Raw genomic sequence first — 16,159 nt, forward strand, 5'->3', positions numbered from 1 at the left:
TTTCTATATAACCAGAAATCTAGAAAGGCTGCTTGAGAAGACTACCAAAAAAGACACTAAAAAGCCGTATAGTAAGACCATCGGAGAAGACTACTCGAGAAGCGTATATTCATTTCGCAATCGCTGTCTGCCTTCCTTTGGGCGTTGTAGATATGTACAAGGTATTCTTTGGATAGCTCAAACTATCGCTTCTCTGCATTTTCGTCCTCGCTTCCTTCCTCCAATGCTGCAATTTCTTCCAGTTGCTCCATCTGTTCTGCTTCCATGTCTTCCTCGTTCACATCTTCATCACCATTCTGGGCGTCGTCCTCGTCCTCACCCTGAGTTCCCTTCAAAGCTCCGCCTTTCCGGGTGGGAATAACCTTCATGAATGCCTTGCCCCAGTCACGAAGCTCCAGCCATTGAAGCATGATCTCAATGACATGGTTGGTGGCCAGTACCGGACGATGGGCCATTTGGATGTACTGCCCGATAGGCAATTTGGCGGTTTTGATGCCCTTCGCAACCGCCTGTTTGTAGCAAACTGCCTTGTATCGGTTTTTATCCACTAGCGCTCCGACAATATAAGTGCTGTAAGGCTTCAGCTCGGTCAAAGTATTCTCACTATCACTACTGAGGTAGATGATTTCGCCGTCCTCGGGCTTCGCATCAGTTTGTTCAGCGAACGGTCCAGCGAGTTGACCTCCTCGCGGGGCTGCCATATCTTCTTTGGCCAGCTCGCCAGCACGCACAAAGTCTTCCTGCAAAAATCGGACGCGCTTCCAGTTCTTGTGTGATGTCAATATGGTGTCGAATCGCTCTTTCAGTAATTTGTCAAACGACGAGAACATCATGTGTCCGCTGTAGGGTGCGCGGCTGTTGTCCGAGTATGAGCGCGTGAGCTGGCCGGCCAGTGAGATGCGCTCTCTATCAGACATCAGCTCATCATAGCCACAATCCATCACGAACGTCAGAGGTATGAGTGTGGACTTGATGTGCTTGGCTTTCTTGCCTCGCCACAACGCCCGTAGCTTGTTGACAGCTTCCTCGTCGCCTTTTGCCCTTGCCTCCTCAATCATAGCCTTGCGACGCTCTCGCTTTTCTATGATCTTTTCCTTTTTCTGGGCCTTCTGAAGTGCGCGCTTTTGCTGGTGAGCTTCCGCGCGGCGTAGTTTCTTCATCTGATTTTTGGACATAACAGGCGCAGCTGCCTCCGCGCCGTCTTGAGTTGTAGGTTCATTGTCCGTCTTTATATCCTTTTGGACTGTGAATTCCGACAGATCGAGAGGTTCGTTGCCGATCTGAGCGCTCGCAGGCTCCGGTTCTTTGCCGACAACATCACCAGCTCCAGTCATGGCAGGGCCGAGCACCTCGTAGGTGGTATCTTCGTCGTGGTCTAGTTTGGCTAATTTCCGTGGCCGCTCTTGCTCCTCCATCATCGTCCAGTGGAATTGACAAGCAAAAAAACAAAGGTGGGCTGTCGACTGTAGATCAAAAGTTCAAAAAGCGCCCGCCCCGAAACTCATCAACCAATGACGTGCGCCGCAGCCCTCATTACTGTGCAGACCTCACGTGACCCTCCAGACCCAACTTCTCCAATCGTCACAGCGGCTCCTCGCTATCCTTCCAAGCCCTTTACCCGCTCATTACCGTCACAATGCCTCAGGATATGCCCCCAACGGGGGGCTACGCTCAAGTCCAGTACAAGGTGAGCCACACAACCCAGTTTCCGGACCCCCAATGGCCCTGCGCACCCAGCACACAGACATCCAAGCTAACGGTCTCGTTTCTTACTCTCTATAGCGGAACATCCCAGCCCGCGGCTTCAAGCCCGCCTACTACATGATCGGCATGCACGTCATCATGGCCTACGGTTTCTACAAGTACTTCCACGGTGTCCGTGAGCAGCGGTACGTTTCGTCCAACAGGCTCCTTCCCTGACTCCGAGCGACCCGAGAGAACCGCAATTGGACCCCGATACAAACTCGCTAGCGGGAGGAAGAAGTGAACTCAATGACTGATACGTGTTTGACGGTAGTGAGCTCGCCCGTGAGAAGATGTGGTCCCGTCTGCACCTCACTCCTCTCCTCCAGGCTGAGGAAGACCGCGACCAGGTCCGTCGGCACTACGCCGACAAGGCGCGCGAGAAGGAGCTTCTCGGCACCGATGCCAAGGTCTACAACTCCGACCGGTATGTTCCATAAAATCGCACTTGGACGCGATATCATTTCGGGTATTGATTCTAATTTCGCTTGCCTTGACAGCTTTATCCGCCCTACTTTCGCCTATACCCCCGCCAATCTCACTCAATAGACAGTCTCAATAGACAGTCTGACAATGTCAATGTCACACTTATTCTGAGCGATATTGTACCTCCTTTCCCTCCTTTTGACTCTGTATGATGCTGGTGTTTTGGGATGCTTGGTTGGGTGACCCCTTGCCTCCATGGTATACGGACTGAACTGGGCCTTTCTGATCGTTGCGGGAGAGCTAGAAGCATTGTGGTGGTAGTCGGGGTAAACTGTCTCGAAGCCATTTCGAGGAAAACATTGTAGATATTACTTGCCTAGTGAAAGGTTTAGTTCAGTCTTTTGCAATATGTCTTATTTCTTTGCTCGTTCAAGATCTTCATCTCGTAGTAGAAACACAAAGGCTAATATGATGGAAGGTAATATATTTGTGGGTAATGGTATGTAGTTTTATGATCTCATCTCTCGCAAAGCGCCGCTGCTCGCTAACCATGGGGGTAGTTGATAAAGCTGAAAAGCAGATCCAGACAGAAAGGATTGCAAAAATGTGGCCGGGCCGCAAATGGTGCACAGAATGGAGATGTGGACAATCCATGGTATGTAAAATGAAGAATCAACAAGCCGGACAGCACCACAACATCTCCCAACCTTTCGCAGCCCAAAACGCAGATGATGCTTGGTCTACCCAAATAGATCAGCCACACCACCAAGATCGGGACCATCGTTAATATCGACACGGTGGTTCTGCTGTTGGGTGTCCATCTCATTGGTCATGTATCTCTCCTGCAATGCTGAGCGGGCCTTGCGACGTTCCTCGCGAGAACCCAGTATCTTCCCTTGCTCGGCAACACTGATGCCGCGCAAGGGCTCAAGAAGCTCCAAGACTAATGCGCGCTGCTGTCTTGGTGAGGTAGTTTGATGAAGTGCAGACTCAGTGCTGGCCACTTTCTCTGCGCTAATTCCTGGCAAGCTCAGGAAAACAGCACGAGGAGTCTCGCTACAGAAGCCATAGAGACACCAAATCGATGCAATTAGCTGGGCAAGGTCCTTTTGCATATCAACAAAGTATGACTCATGTACGGATGAAATGCATGCTGTGAGGACATCAGTACATATGAATTCGCGGATGGTCGCAATGGTTGGGGTGTCCGGGGTATCGTTCGTGGGGGCGAAGTCTTGCAGAATTGACCGAATTACGCGAGTGATAATGCTGCCGCTGCGTGTATCGCGCATACGAAGAGCGTGCGTACAGAAGAGCATGACTGGCTCAAAGATTTGGGGGGACGAAAGGACAAAATGGCGGATAGAATCAGAGAGGTTCGGAGTCGGCTGGGGTGCGCTGGGGTCCGATTCAGTCCCATCTGGGTCTGAGATGTCACGTTCCGTCAGTATCGGGTGGTTTACGCTTATAAGTAGCCGGCGGGTCAGGGAGTATTTACCACCTCTCTGTGGATCGAATAGACTGGCTACCATGATCACAGCAGAGTAAGTCAACTGGCGAAGGACACTTTCGGACTTCATCTCCGTCGTGAGATCTCCATCCGAAATTCCGTTCCTGCGTTGTTCAATGATTTCCCATTCTGTGGTGACTTTGCGGTCAATGTTGGTGAATAGAGTTGACAACATGGGGGGCAAGAATTGGCTGCGGAACTGCACAGGGCAGTCGTCAATCAGACAACGCGAGATGTTGAGGAGAACCGAGAACTGATGGGAGGAGAGATGCGGTGAGTCAACGAATAACGCTTCGGATAGGGGTCCTGGGAGTTCGGCGAATCCATAAAAGTGCTCTCGCATCCTGCTCATGCTGAATAGCATGGAGTAACATGCCTCGCGGACAGCTCTGACTTTTCCTCGGACTGATGATGCAAACCCTTCAAGTGTAGACTTGGACGATGTGATTCTGGCATAGAACTCATCGCGGCTACCGATAGAAATACCAGCCTGCCAAAATCGATCCGTGAGGATACGTTCGACTACTGGTTGCATTCCTTCGACCATGTTCCAATTGGCAGGGTTATGGAAGGCATGGGCGTTTCTTGAAATTGAAAAGTTAGCTTGATGGTACGGGCCTTCATTAGCATAGGTAATTACCTGACAAGCTGCAGCAAAGTGGGAAGAATGATAGGAATCAATTCGTGCCACATCTGACAGGCGGTCCCATAGGCTGGCGAGGACTTTTTGACTCGGTCTGTAGAAACAGCCAACATAGTTTTGGTGCCACGCAATGGCAATAGCTAGAATATAATGGGTCAGGTGGGCCCTCGCACAGGAAAGTAGGTTCTACTTCTTACCTGGAACTTTCTGGTCATCTCTTCCTGGACTAACCTTCCTTCGTTGTCCAAGGCAACCTCAGACCAGTCTGCCAGTTTCTGTGCTTCTTTGGATTGCATGTATGGACCAACATTTTCCAATCCGAGCATATTGCAAAACCCGGGGAAAGTGGAGCTGCTGTGACGGAATTGGTCATCTTGCCATGCCTCTTGGATGGGTTGAAGGAATGATGCGAGTCGATTTTGACGCAGATAAGGGTCTGCATTGATTGCACGTTGCCTGCATTGAGTTAGTATGCGGGAAGTTAGACGGAAATCTGGGATAAGACGAAAAGTTACATAATAATGAGCAAGATAGAAGTCAGTTCCATTTGCAACTTGTCATCGATGCGGTTAGCCAGTGTGATCTCTTTGATCTTTGGCTCGAGAAGATCATAGAAAGTCTGCAAAGAGCACTGTTAGAGAGTGCTGAACGATCAGGATGTGAGAATTGACGTACATAGAAGTAATCGGCATAACGCATAGCTAACCGACGAAGTTCGGAGCTTGCCAGTCCATGTAGTTCCTTGACAGCCTCGGAATACAATGGGTATTCAGACCGATCTGGTAGACGTGACATGAGAATGTGCTCCAGAACTTTGAGTGCAAATCCTTGATGATTGTCCAAGGCCTTTGAGGAGATGTCGACAACTAATTTGATGACCCTTTGTTTCAAAACAGGATCCTATTGCAAAGATATGAGTGGATGAAGTTGCTTCAATTTGTGCAAAATGGCTTACCTCGAAGGATTTTTGCATTAGAGTTGAAGCCCAGTTTTCCACCGCATGTTCTAATTCCATTCGTTTAGACTCCTGTCAGATATTAGCAACTGATTTATTCATATTCCTGCTTCATCCACTTACATCACGTTGGGGTGCTTTTCCATGCGCCGAAATCCACTTGTTGTAGCCCTTGATGACAGCCTCTACCACTGCGAATTGAGCATCCGCTCGCATGAGAGGAATCGACGATTTGCTGAAAGTTGCCACTGTAAATTAAATGAGTCGCTTAGTCCATAGTTCGCTAGATCGTTGACACTCACTGCTAAATGGCTGAACGCCGTTATACAAGTTGTCGAGGTTGGTGTCCACCCGGGCCAGGATTTCCCGCACCGCTTCTTGGGGCCGCTTGAAGGTGATGGTTTCGATGATCGAAGAACAGTAACGGCGGTAGTTTCCAACAAATGCATGTCGTTCGGGGACTGTATCAATATCCTCTACTAAGAACTGTACCGTGGGATCCTCGGATTCAGTCGGGAGAGACTCCCAACGAAGAAGCCTCTGGGTGCAGATGTTCAAAAATTGAGGAGTTTGTTCTACCACGAAGTCCAGGTTACTGATTTTTGAGTTTTGTAACAGTCTGGACCAAAGATGCAAGCAAGGTATGGAGACCGTCAAGCTCTGGTGCTGCATGATGTTGACCATGAATTGCAGGAATGGCGGCAGATTCAAACGGTCCATGGTAGAGACTAAGAACTTGTCATCTTCCAAGCATCCTGCAATATATGAAATCATCTCGGAAAGCTTTTTGGAGATAAGATATTTGGGTTCATCGACGTCGTCCGGGCCGACGATTGACCATTCGTAAAGCCGTTGGAGAACAGCAAGGTACACTGGCTGAAATATCAGGCAGACTAGCTCCTGCGAGTCTTCACTGCCGATAGTGTTCCTTCCATAAAGCGCATGAAGTGCTTCGACCGCAGAGAGAAGCACCTGGTCATCTTGACAAGGCAAAGCTCGGAAAATGCTGGGAACGACCTGCGAGGCAATAACGCCTTTATAGACGGACCATGACAAGGCAGATCTCAAAGTTGCCAGAGCTTTTGTGGCCGCATCCCGAGCCTGTTCCGAGCTAGAGACATTCTGGACGCAGTTGTCAAGAAATTCGCAGATGCGAACGAGCCAGCCCTCCTGTCCACAGCGTGGAATGGTTGCGGTAGTTTTATCCCCAGTAATCTGCTCCACTATGCCTGCAGGGGTAAAAATCTCGACGAGCGACCGATTGAGCTCTCCTCCGCGAAGTGACGAGGCGGTATCTTCTCGGAAAAAGACATCCTCGGAAAGAGTCTCCAGAACAGCAAGTACCAACTCTTTGTGAACCAGAGATGCACCCCAGAACTGAACCAGGTTGGCATCCATATCCATCCAATCCAGCCCCCAGGTCTTCTTAGCAGCCTCGGTCCACAACTGGGAGATCTTATTCCGAAAATAGGCAGGGTCTTCGGGGCGGACGTTCTCGGCGAGCTGCAAAATCATCGTGCGTAAATTCTTGGCTTCTTCGGGATTGGTGAAGTTGTATTGGCGAAGAACGTGATCGAGGAGAGTAAGACCGAAGTATCGTACAACAGGCTCATGCTCCATACGGGAGGCCAAGAGAAAGCCATTTCGAGCCGCAGCGTCAGACTCTTTCAGATTCTCCACGAACTGCGAAGCCTCCTTCCGTATATCGTTTGACGATGCAGGGTTGTGAATGAGTTGCAGGGCACGGATGATGTCGGCCATGCCGCCCTCCGACAACTCCTCCGCAGCCATATTGTTGACGCGTTCCAGAAGTACTTGGCGAACAGAAAAGTATAGTCTCAGTCTCGTATCACTGTGGTAGGCCGCGTCGCATAATCAGGGAAGGGTAGGTAAGACTCGATGGCCGTTGAACTCGTCCTGTGGTAGTTTAGCAGACGGACACCGCAACGGCCATCCGCACGCGCCACTCGCTCTTTCCGGGGGAGGGTGGTTCGAGGTTGAGGAGCGGACTTGGAGTTATGAATCGGTACTTTTGCAACGAAGGTAGTTGGCGAAGTAAGATCTCGAAAGGGAAGGCTTGCAGCAGACAATTGGTGACTTGTCGGGCTGAGAATTTTCCCCAAAGATCAACAAGGGCACACCGCTCACCCATTGATGCTCCGCTCTTTCACATTTGCGGCGCACTGGATAAAGGACCAGGTGAAAGTGTTTCAACAAAAAGTGTTAGTTGTTAGTTAAGCAACGATTGCTATAATTTATCTTGGTTCTATGCTAATCTCTGCTAACCTACGTTGTTTTCGTGTCATCATAGCTGCCTATTACCCAAGCTATGCCCCTCATTGTTTATCTTATCTCGCATACCCCCGACGGTTATATACTTCGACCTATAGACCTGTCACATACGTCTACAATTTAGAATGACCTTGAATATCATTTAGAGAACCATCCGGTGTCTTTATTGAAATTCGAGGAGGCAGTGAAAACAGAAACAATGCAAGATACATATATATAACTAAGAAGCAATTGACCTCAAATTGGCAGGAACTTCAGCTCTTGAAACACAATTAGCAACCTTCTTCACATCATGACACACTCGCCCTTCTGGCATTGTTCCAGATAGCCGACGTCTTGGCCCCCAGGGTTACCAAACTCCCCAGGCTTGCGTTTTAGTCCCTCGATCTTGATATCCTGTTCTCCTTCGGCATGCCACCATCGCAGGCGCTGTAGCTTGGCACCCTGTATGTCCTGGACGTCAATGTCCCACTTGCCACCGCTGACTGTGACGACGATGTTACTCTCCGGGAAATGGAAATCGGGAAGATATATTTCGGTGGGGGCAGTTGCGGTGGTTGCCCCTTTAGCCGTCAGCGAGAGAGTAAACACACAATTCTTCAGGTCGAAAACATGGCTATCCAACTTTCCGCTGACGTAGGTTGGACTAGGGCGGAGGTATGCCTCCGCGGCGCGATAACTTTGTTGCTGCCGTAGCGGTATCTGGGAGCGCTCACTAGAGATCGAGGGAGTTGACAAAACACCTTTGAGATTACGAGGTCCAACGTTTGGTTCTGCTTCTGCTCCGCTACTCTGGCTTTCGGAGAAGGCCGGGGAATTTGGATCCAGAGGCCGAGTGCTGGATCCTGCGGGCAGGTCTAAATCGTCGCGGGAATATATAGACAGGTCCTCCCCATTCCATTGGTCACCCCATTCGTGGTCATTCTAGCTCGTGTTAGTATACGATTCATGTTCTTGGGAGCAGATACGCATTGTTGTATACATACTTGTGTGACATATACCCACAGAGTAAAGCCATTAGATGTACTGCCCTCCAGTGCGAAATGATTTGCGTCCATAGCGCTGGTTTGGCTACTATAGTCACCGGTCTTGTATGCATATTTGTCGTCCATGTCATAGGGAATTCCAATTTCCGTAAACACCACCGGATGACTGCCCATATAATTCCGGCTTTCATCGCGGAGGAATTTGAGTTGGTCACGCAAACAGTTGCGAATAGCCGTCTCACCGACCTTGAGCGCAAAGGCAGGGGTGAGGTACTTGCCCCGGAGAACACCAATAACATCTACATTGTAGAGCCGGTTCCAATGTTTCGTTAAAAGAGTCAACCCATCATAGAAATGAACCGCATGGACCATGTTCGGGTCATCGTCAGTAGTGCCTTTGATATCAGGTGGCACCTCCATCACAGGTGGCTGGCAAAACATTATTGCGTCGGGCCAGATTCTTCGAATGGCATTTTTGTATGCTCGGTAATGATCCAAGAAGTACGAGTTGGTAAATTTCTCATAGTCAAGCGGCTCGCCCGTAGGTCTCTTTGAGAAGTAATCCTTCTGTAGAAGGACGTCTGTGGACGGGTCCCAAACTCCGTGCTGAGCCCAGATACACTCTCCAAGTTTCCACCCAGGGTCTCGTTGCCAGCCATATTTGTTATCATTAAAAGATTGGTCAGCTGGCAACCAAGCTATGACACCTGCCGGATCCACTAGATTTGTGCCAGTCTTGTAAGGTCCGAAGTTTCCAAATGCCCATGTTGTCTGTTCACAAGCCTTGCCTGAGCCAGTGAGCATTGCTTGGAATGCTGTCGGTGAAGTACCTAGTTGAAGTTGTTGCTCCGGCGGAATCACTGAAATGTCTTGTACACCAACAAGACCGCGATGAGGCTCGTTCATACTCTCCCAGCCAATGATCACTTCGCCAAGATCACCCGCTTCATGAATTCTCCGAGCCAAAAACGCACATGCATTGATGAAGTGGTCCTGGAGATAATCTTGGATGTTCATCCCATCAATGATTGCCTTAGGAGCAAAGTCCCGCCCAGCCCAAAATAACGTAAACATGGTTTGACAAACCAGTCTAGTATAGTTTGTGCTCCAGATCATCTTAGGAAACTCCGCGGGGATGTCGTATGTGTTCTGAACCAAGGCGGCTTCCGTGTCTTTGAAGGCTCTAGGGTTTAGTCCCGCTGCATAGAGCGTCCACATCGGTGCCCCAGATCCTCCCGATAACCTAGACCACTAAGAAGGGGTTAGCATAAAGGTCGTAAGCTCTTTGCCCGGGTGATCACATGTACTCACCACGTCCTGATGGGGGTCCATAAACACCCAGAAATCATATTGTTTCGCTATCCGGAGGACTTCTATAGTGTATGCAACCCACTCATGGTCGTAAACTCCCGGTCCCGCATGCTCAATGGCTTCCCAGGTAAAGATGTATCGGATAGTGTTATAACCCCATTTCCGAAGGCGCTTGAAGTGAATATGGGCATCTTCAAGTGAGAAAGGCCGTTCAACAAATGAGACATTGTCCGCGTCAAAGAAGTTCTCGGCGATGTATGAGGGGATGTCGGGTGTCTTTGGATACTTCGCATCGGCCGCAACGTTTATCCCCCTTAGCGTAATTTCCCGATTGTGAGGGTCTCGAAAGGTCTGTCCCTCGACTTTCAGATGAAGAGGTGCCATTGTGGCCCCGGTTCTACCGAAGTTTGAGTTGAATGAGGTCGCGCGCCTTCCGGTGTTACGCCAAAAGGGCAAGTCAAAAACGAAGTATACAAAGTCCACAGCACGTAGGAAGTAGATATCTGGAAACAGGCAACGACTTTCCGATTCAACTCGACTAGCAGTATTGAAATAGCTTGCGAACGAGCCTTGGCAACCTCTTACGAAGGTCACTAGTGCTCAGCTGCCCAGCTCTTCGTACAAATCACCAGGGCACGTGATTCTGACCACTTCGAGCAACCTCGCAGTCAACTGACTCTTCGGCTTGTCTTCTGCAAGTCTTTCCGTGTGATCCAGAAGGTGAGCCTTTCTTTCAATTTGCCAATTCAGATCTTCAAGCCAACAGTGCGCCCATTGCTAACTCGTTGCCAGCTCGAAGATCATCTTCGATAACGATAAGAAGTGACGTATCAGCTAGCCGACCGCCGCTTTGCTCCACCACGACAGTTTCTCCCCGCTGTCTTTGCACACGGGAATAATGTCGGGCAAAGCGGCGCTGAAAGCTGTGCGAGCAGCTTTGGAGTCGAAAGATTTCCAAGTCGCTGCTGAAAAAGCCAAGGAGCTTGTCAAGAACGAGCCGAACAATTACCACGCGTATGACAATTCCTGTTCCTGTATGAAACATGGCTAACTCGTTGTCTTTTTCATAGGAACGTCTTCCTCGGTCTCGCCAGCGATCGATTGAATAAGAACAATGACGCAGAGAACGCTTATTTTGCTGCCACTGCTATCAATCCCAACGATAAAACTGCTTGGCAGGGCTTGGTCTCCCTGTATGAGAAACAGGGTGGTTGCCAGCATGATGGTTATCACAACGCAGTCATTGCTCTTGGGATGATATTCGCCGAGAAGTATGCTTTTATCCCTTTGTATAAAGGACATAGTGCTGACGACTTCTAGCGACGAGAAGGAACGCTGCCAAGATCTGATTAACAAATACACGAAGTCGATGAAGAGCAAAGGGACCCCAACTCAACACAAGCATGCATTGGAACTCCAGATACCGGGCTCGCCCCTGTATGACTTCCTAGAGGGCCGGTTGCCCCGTCCATCCCAAACATACCAGCGACTGATTGAAATCACCGAGCGCCAAGAAAGAGAATTTATCAATCGTGAGATTGGAGAGCGCAGAACGCGCCTTGGTGCTCGAATCGAACAAGTCACCCAGGAAGTTCGGAAAGAAGCTGCCAGCAAGAGCGGTTTGGACCAATATTACCAAGGAATGATTGATTGGACCAACGACGATGCAGTACGCCGTCATTACGAGGAGAAGTTGTTTCAGCGTGCATATGAGGAACTTGGATTTCTGCCTAACGCGGCGAAGGAAGAAAAGAGAGCAGCCGTTTTCAAGGCAGCACATGACATGGTGATCATAAAACATCCGTTCGAACCCGCATGGAAAGTTTACCTGGGGTGGCTGGATGTTAAGGATCTCTCGCAGTATGACGTGGGGCATCTGCGTGAGTACATTGAGTTCTTCCCAGAATCTGGACTCTCGCAAGTTCTCAAAGGCTTTTTGTTGAGCGACTTGTCACCTTTTCCCCGTGACCCATCGGATGAAACACAAGGCAAAGATGCCAAGGACAGCAAGGAAACCGCAGCCACTCAGGCTGATAACGAAGTTGATGACCATGCACCTGCCCCTCAAGATCCTTTCGCCCTTATGGTTGAGGGCTTAAATTCTGCTCGAGATTCAATTCTTGCTCACCGCATCATGGCATATGTTTACCTCTCTTTCGAAGAGTATGGGAGCGTGGTCACTGTTGCTCGTAAAGGATTACTGTACGTTGAGACCTTGGTCAAGTACAGTGGGGTCGAGATCCCCAACACCATCGATGCCTTGAACAACGCACTTGCCAATGCCTTGATCTATTATCAATCTCCCCGGCATCACACGGATGCGAAACAGATATTTGAGGGTATCCTCGAACGGAACCCAACCTCCTCCAATTGCCTGCTTGGTATTGGTCTTATTTTAGAAGAGGATCAGGACTACGCAGAAGCTGTCGACTTCCTGCGCCGATCACTTGAACGCGATCCTTCTAACCTCAAGATTCGTGGGGAACTTGCTTGGTGTGAGGCATTGAATGGCGATCTGGAAGGTGGCCTAGCCAGCCTTCAAGCTACGCTTGATGATCTGCTGGAAGCTCAGCCAGATAACAGGGAGTTCAAATCCGAGCTTTTTTACCGCATTGGGTACTGCCAGTGGGAGCTTGATCCGTCCCCAACCGCGCGGAAAGATCGCAGTGGTGCTTATGCTAGCCTACTTGCCTCCATCCAAACGAATATGAACTTCGCTCCAGCATACACGATCCTTGGTTTCTACTACGCGGACTACAAGAAGGACAAGGCCAGAGCTCGCAGATGCTTCCACAAGGCATTTGAGCTGTCAACCTCTGAAATTGAAGCCGCCGAGCGTCTTGCCAGGGACTTTGCCGACTCAAAGGAATGGGACCTTGTCGAAGCAATTGCGCAGCGGGTGGTTGACTCGGGCAAGGCTAGACCTTCCCCTGGGTCAAAGCGCCGAGGGTTCAGCTGGCCATATGCGGCACTGGGGTCTGTTCAGGTTAACAAACAGCAATACAGCAAAAGTATCGTGTCCTTCCAAGCAGCGCTTCGACTCGCGGCAACAGATTACCACTCATGGGTCGGTCTTGCCGAAAGCTATCACCACTCTGGTCGATACAACGCTGCCACCAAGGCTTTTGAGCAAGCGAAACTATTGGAACCTGAGCTTTCAGCTAAAGACAAGGAGCACATATGGTTTGCCAGGTATATGCTGGCAAACGTCAGGCGAGAACTTGGCCAGTATGATGAAGCTATCGCTGCCTACGAAGATGTTCTGAAATCCCGGCCTGATGACATTGGTGTGACTCTCGCGCTTCTTCAGACCCTGACTGAGAGTTCGACGAAGAGCCTTGGCCTGGGCCTCTTCAATGATGCGGCAGACCTCGCGTGCCAAGCTATTTCGGTGGCCACCTCGCTGGCACAGAACCGAAGCGATATCTTCAACTTATGGAAGGCTGTAGGCGATGTCTTCTCCAACTTCTCGTACATGAAGGCCAAGGCTGTGAAGCTGTCTGCTTCCAGTTGCAAGACTTTATTGGCAATTGATCTCGACCCTATGGCCCTTGATGTTATGACCGATATCGATGGCGTTGGAACTGATTGCCTCGCAGGCAATGAAAGTGAAGAGTCCATGCCGTCTGAATTGCACGTTCACCTGCCAATAATCGCTTTTAAACGTGCACTTCATGTCACCATGCATGATGCTCATTCTCAAGCAATTGCCTGGTACAACCTTGGTTGGGCTGAGTACTTGGCCCATCGCACTGCGCAACCGGACCTGACCAAGAAAGGCAAGAAGTCTCGCAAGTTCCTGAAAGCAGCCATGCGGTGCTTCAAGAGAGCAATTGAATTGGAGGCGGGAAATCCCGATTTCTGGAACTCATTGGGTGTCGTCACTGCAACCATGAGTCCCAAGGTATCCCAGCATGCGTTTGTGCGAAGTCTGCATCTGAATGAACGCAACGGCCAAGTTTGGGCCAACCTTGGAGCACTCTACCTCCTCCACGGAGAGTCCTATCAATCGTACAAAATCTTCATGCGCGCGCAGGCCACCGACCCAGATTACTCACTCGCTTGGGTCGGCCAAGGCTTCGTTTCACTTAGTGTTGGCGAGACACAGGAGGCGAAGGGTTATTTCGAGCATGCCTTCGATATCTCGAATTCGTCCGATATTCTCACTAAGCGCCAGTTCAGCCTGGCTTACTTTGATCATCTTACTGAGGCCTCCTCTGACATGTCCGAGCTCATTCAGCCATCCTTCGCACTGCACCAACTCTGCATCCAGGAGCCCTCTAACCTGCCCTTTGTGCACCTTTCTGCCCTGTTGGCAGAGAGAATGGGCGAGACCGCAGATGCCGAGTCTAGCTTGCAGGTTGTGTGTTCAGGCATGGAAGACGAGTTCGAAAAGACCGAGTCCCCAGATTCCCTGTCGAGGTATGCCCAAGCAAACGCAGATATGGCTCGTGTCCTGCTTGCACGCCAATCTTATGAAGAGGCTGCGGAGAAGTCCGAGCTCGCGCTCACCCTCTCTGGAGAGGAAGACGCTGAGAAATTCGACCCCGAAGCCTGCAAGAAGCTTCGTCTGTCTGCGCACCTGACCGCTGGTCTAGCATTTTACAACTTGAAGTCTATGGACAAGGCCATCGATATGTTCCGTGATGCCCTCGAAGAGGCAGGGAACGCTCCAGATGTTGTTTGTCTTCTTGCTCAGGTCCTGTGGGCCAAGGGCGGGGAGGAGAATCGGTCTGTTGCTCGCGAGCAACTGCTCGACTGCGTGATGAGTAACCCTACCCATGTCGGAGCAGTCACCCTTTTGGGTGCCATCGCTCTCCTCGATGTGGACCGAGACGCCATTGAAGCAGTTGAATCAGATCTTAACAGCATGGTCTCACGCGATGACATCGGTCTCCACGACCGAGCTAAAATCATCAAACTCCTAAGTGCCATCTCAGCAATGGGACTCAAGGATAATGCAGCCCTCCCTGAGAGCATCAGGCGCATGGGCGATGCCACCGCTGCCGTGATGCTTACACCCGGCCAACCTGCTAGCTGGATGGAGTTGTCGGCAGCATCGCAAAATCCGTACCCATCCGCTATGACTATCAAACGCGCTCTGCGGAGCGTGCCTCCTTACGGTAAACTCGGAGCCGAGGATCTCAGCCGAGCCTACTCGCACACCGGCAAGGTCGGTGATGCCCTCCGAGCGATCATGATTGCCCCGTGGAAACGCAATGGATGGGAGGAGCTGACCCACAATGTACCTACCCCGAACATGTGGACGCGCTCTACAGGACACGGACCGGAGTGACCAGACGATGAGGTAACGGCCCTCCACCCTCAAGCGCCGTACAAGCCCGCGCGCGGCGGGCGAACTTGATGCACAGTGTTATTTACTTTAACTGCACATCAGTCTTTTTTTTTTAGCGAATGAACATGACAATATGAAATTCACATAAGAAATATACCCATTATAGACTAATTGAAACGTAAATTTCATACCGTAATAATGAGTGCGATGTAAAAGAAGCACACTCCTTCATCTGTCCAGCTGCTTAAGCCCATCTTATTCTCTCTCAACGCCTGCAGTTTTCTCCAGCAACCTAGCCTTCCTGCCCTCCCTCCACGGTTTATCCAAAGCCTCAATCTTGCCCCCAAGCAAAGTAACGGACTCCGGAGAAAGCAGCAACATGCCTCTCGCAACAGACGGATTACGGAGCAGGAGCTTCGCCCCAATAGCAAGTTTCTCCAATGCTATCCCATCAATACGCTGCATTTCAATGCCCATAACCATAGTTCCCGCTGCATCCTGAAGAATCAGGCGGTGCGGTCCATACCCACTGTTCCCCGACGCACTCGCAGCACCGTTCGCAGGGCTGTTATTCGCGCGATTGTTCTCCGATGCCTCGGGGTCGTCGCCTATAGCTATTGTGCGCACGATCTCACGGCCGCGGATTGCCTCGCCGCGCTCAACACGTTCAATCGCTTCGATCTGGCTCCATAGACTCGTGCCGATGTCTTCAATGTCTAGCACTTGCACGGGGATTGAGCCTTGCAGCCGTCGCTCTTGGACTGCTGGGTTGTGGATGTCGACTGGTAGTACGTATGATCTGTGTTTTGAGAGTGATTCTCTGATATCAGAGGCGAGAAGCCGAAATATAGCCGATTTTGCGAGAGCCGAGGCGGGGATATTGGGTTGTGCTGTACTGGACGATGATAGGAAGGCATTGAGCCAGGTTTGGGAGACTGGTAGGGATTTTGTGCTCAGTATCTGAGCTGCAATTTGGTCAGGACTAGTCATGATGCCT

General features: G+C 50.4%; 6 protein-coding genes across 6 annotated transcripts; 2 read left to right on the plus strand and 4 right to left on the minus strand.

Annotated features, from left to right (window-relative positions):
• Positions 1-182: 182 nt before the first annotated feature.
• Positions 183-1,415, minus strand: trm10 (tRNA (guanine(9)-N(1))-methyltransferase; the record flags this gene model as incomplete). Its single annotated transcript, XM_056708219.1, has 1 exon — positions 183-1,415. One exon carries the CDS (start codon positions 1,413-1,415, stop codon positions 183-185), a length of 1,233 nt encoding a protein of 410 aa, XP_056572521.1.
• Positions 1,416-1,511: 96 nt separating this feature from the next.
• N7489_002465 (putative NADH-ubiquinone oxidoreductase subunit GRIM-19) lies at positions 1,512-2,292 on the plus strand (the record flags this gene model as incomplete). Its single annotated transcript, XM_056708220.1, has 5 exons — positions 1,512-1,516; positions 1,564-1,687; positions 1,783-1,889; positions 2,018-2,170; positions 2,244-2,292. The coding sequence occupies 5 exons, from the start codon at positions 1,512-1,514 to the stop codon at positions 2,290-2,292; spliced, it is 438 nt and encodes a 145-aa protein (XP_056572522.1).
• Positions 2,293-2,909: 617 nt separating this feature from the next.
• On the minus strand, positions 2,910-7,068 carry N7489_002466 (karyopherin MSN5; the record flags this gene model as incomplete). Its single annotated transcript, XM_056708221.1, has 8 exons — positions 2,910-4,263; positions 4,320-4,462; positions 4,520-4,778; positions 4,838-4,941; positions 4,998-5,222; positions 5,278-5,349; positions 5,401-5,525; positions 5,580-7,068. 8 exons carry the CDS (start codon positions 7,066-7,068, stop codon positions 2,910-2,912), a joined length of 3,771 nt encoding a protein of 1,256 aa, XP_056572523.1.
• A 786-nt stretch (positions 7,069-7,854) lies between these two features.
• On the minus strand, positions 7,855-10,250 carry N7489_002467 (sterylglucosidase 1; the record flags this gene model as incomplete). The annotated part of the gene is made up of 3 exons (XM_056708222.1): positions 7,855-8,493; positions 8,556-9,806; positions 9,867-10,250. 3 exons carry the CDS (start codon positions 10,248-10,250, stop codon positions 7,855-7,857), a joined length of 2,274 nt encoding a protein of 757 aa, XP_056572524.1.
• A 514-nt stretch (positions 10,251-10,764) lies between these two features.
• On the plus strand, positions 10,765-15,162 carry N7489_002468 (SKI complex subunit tetratricopeptide repeat protein SKI3; the record flags this gene model as incomplete). Its single annotated transcript, XM_056708223.1, has 3 exons — positions 10,765-10,880; positions 10,937-11,137; positions 11,187-15,162. 3 exons carry the CDS (start codon positions 10,765-10,767, stop codon positions 15,160-15,162), a joined length of 4,293 nt encoding a protein of 1,430 aa, XP_056572525.1.
• Positions 15,163-15,417: 255 nt separating this feature from the next.
• N7489_002469 (OB fold domain-containing protein) lies at positions 15,418-16,152 on the minus strand (the record flags this gene model as incomplete). The annotated part of the gene is made up of 1 exon (XM_056708224.1): positions 15,418-16,152. One exon carries the CDS (start codon positions 16,150-16,152, stop codon positions 15,418-15,420), a length of 735 nt encoding a protein of 244 aa, XP_056572526.1.
• Positions 16,153-16,159: the final 7 nt, after the last annotated feature.

Source organism: Penicillium chrysogenum (assembly GCF_028827035.1).
Source record: "Penicillium chrysogenum strain IBT 35668 chromosome Unknown utg000001l_segment0_segment0, whole genome shotgun sequence".
NCBI lineage: Eukaryota > Fungi > Ascomycota > Eurotiomycetes > Eurotiales > Aspergillaceae > Penicillium > Penicillium chrysogenum.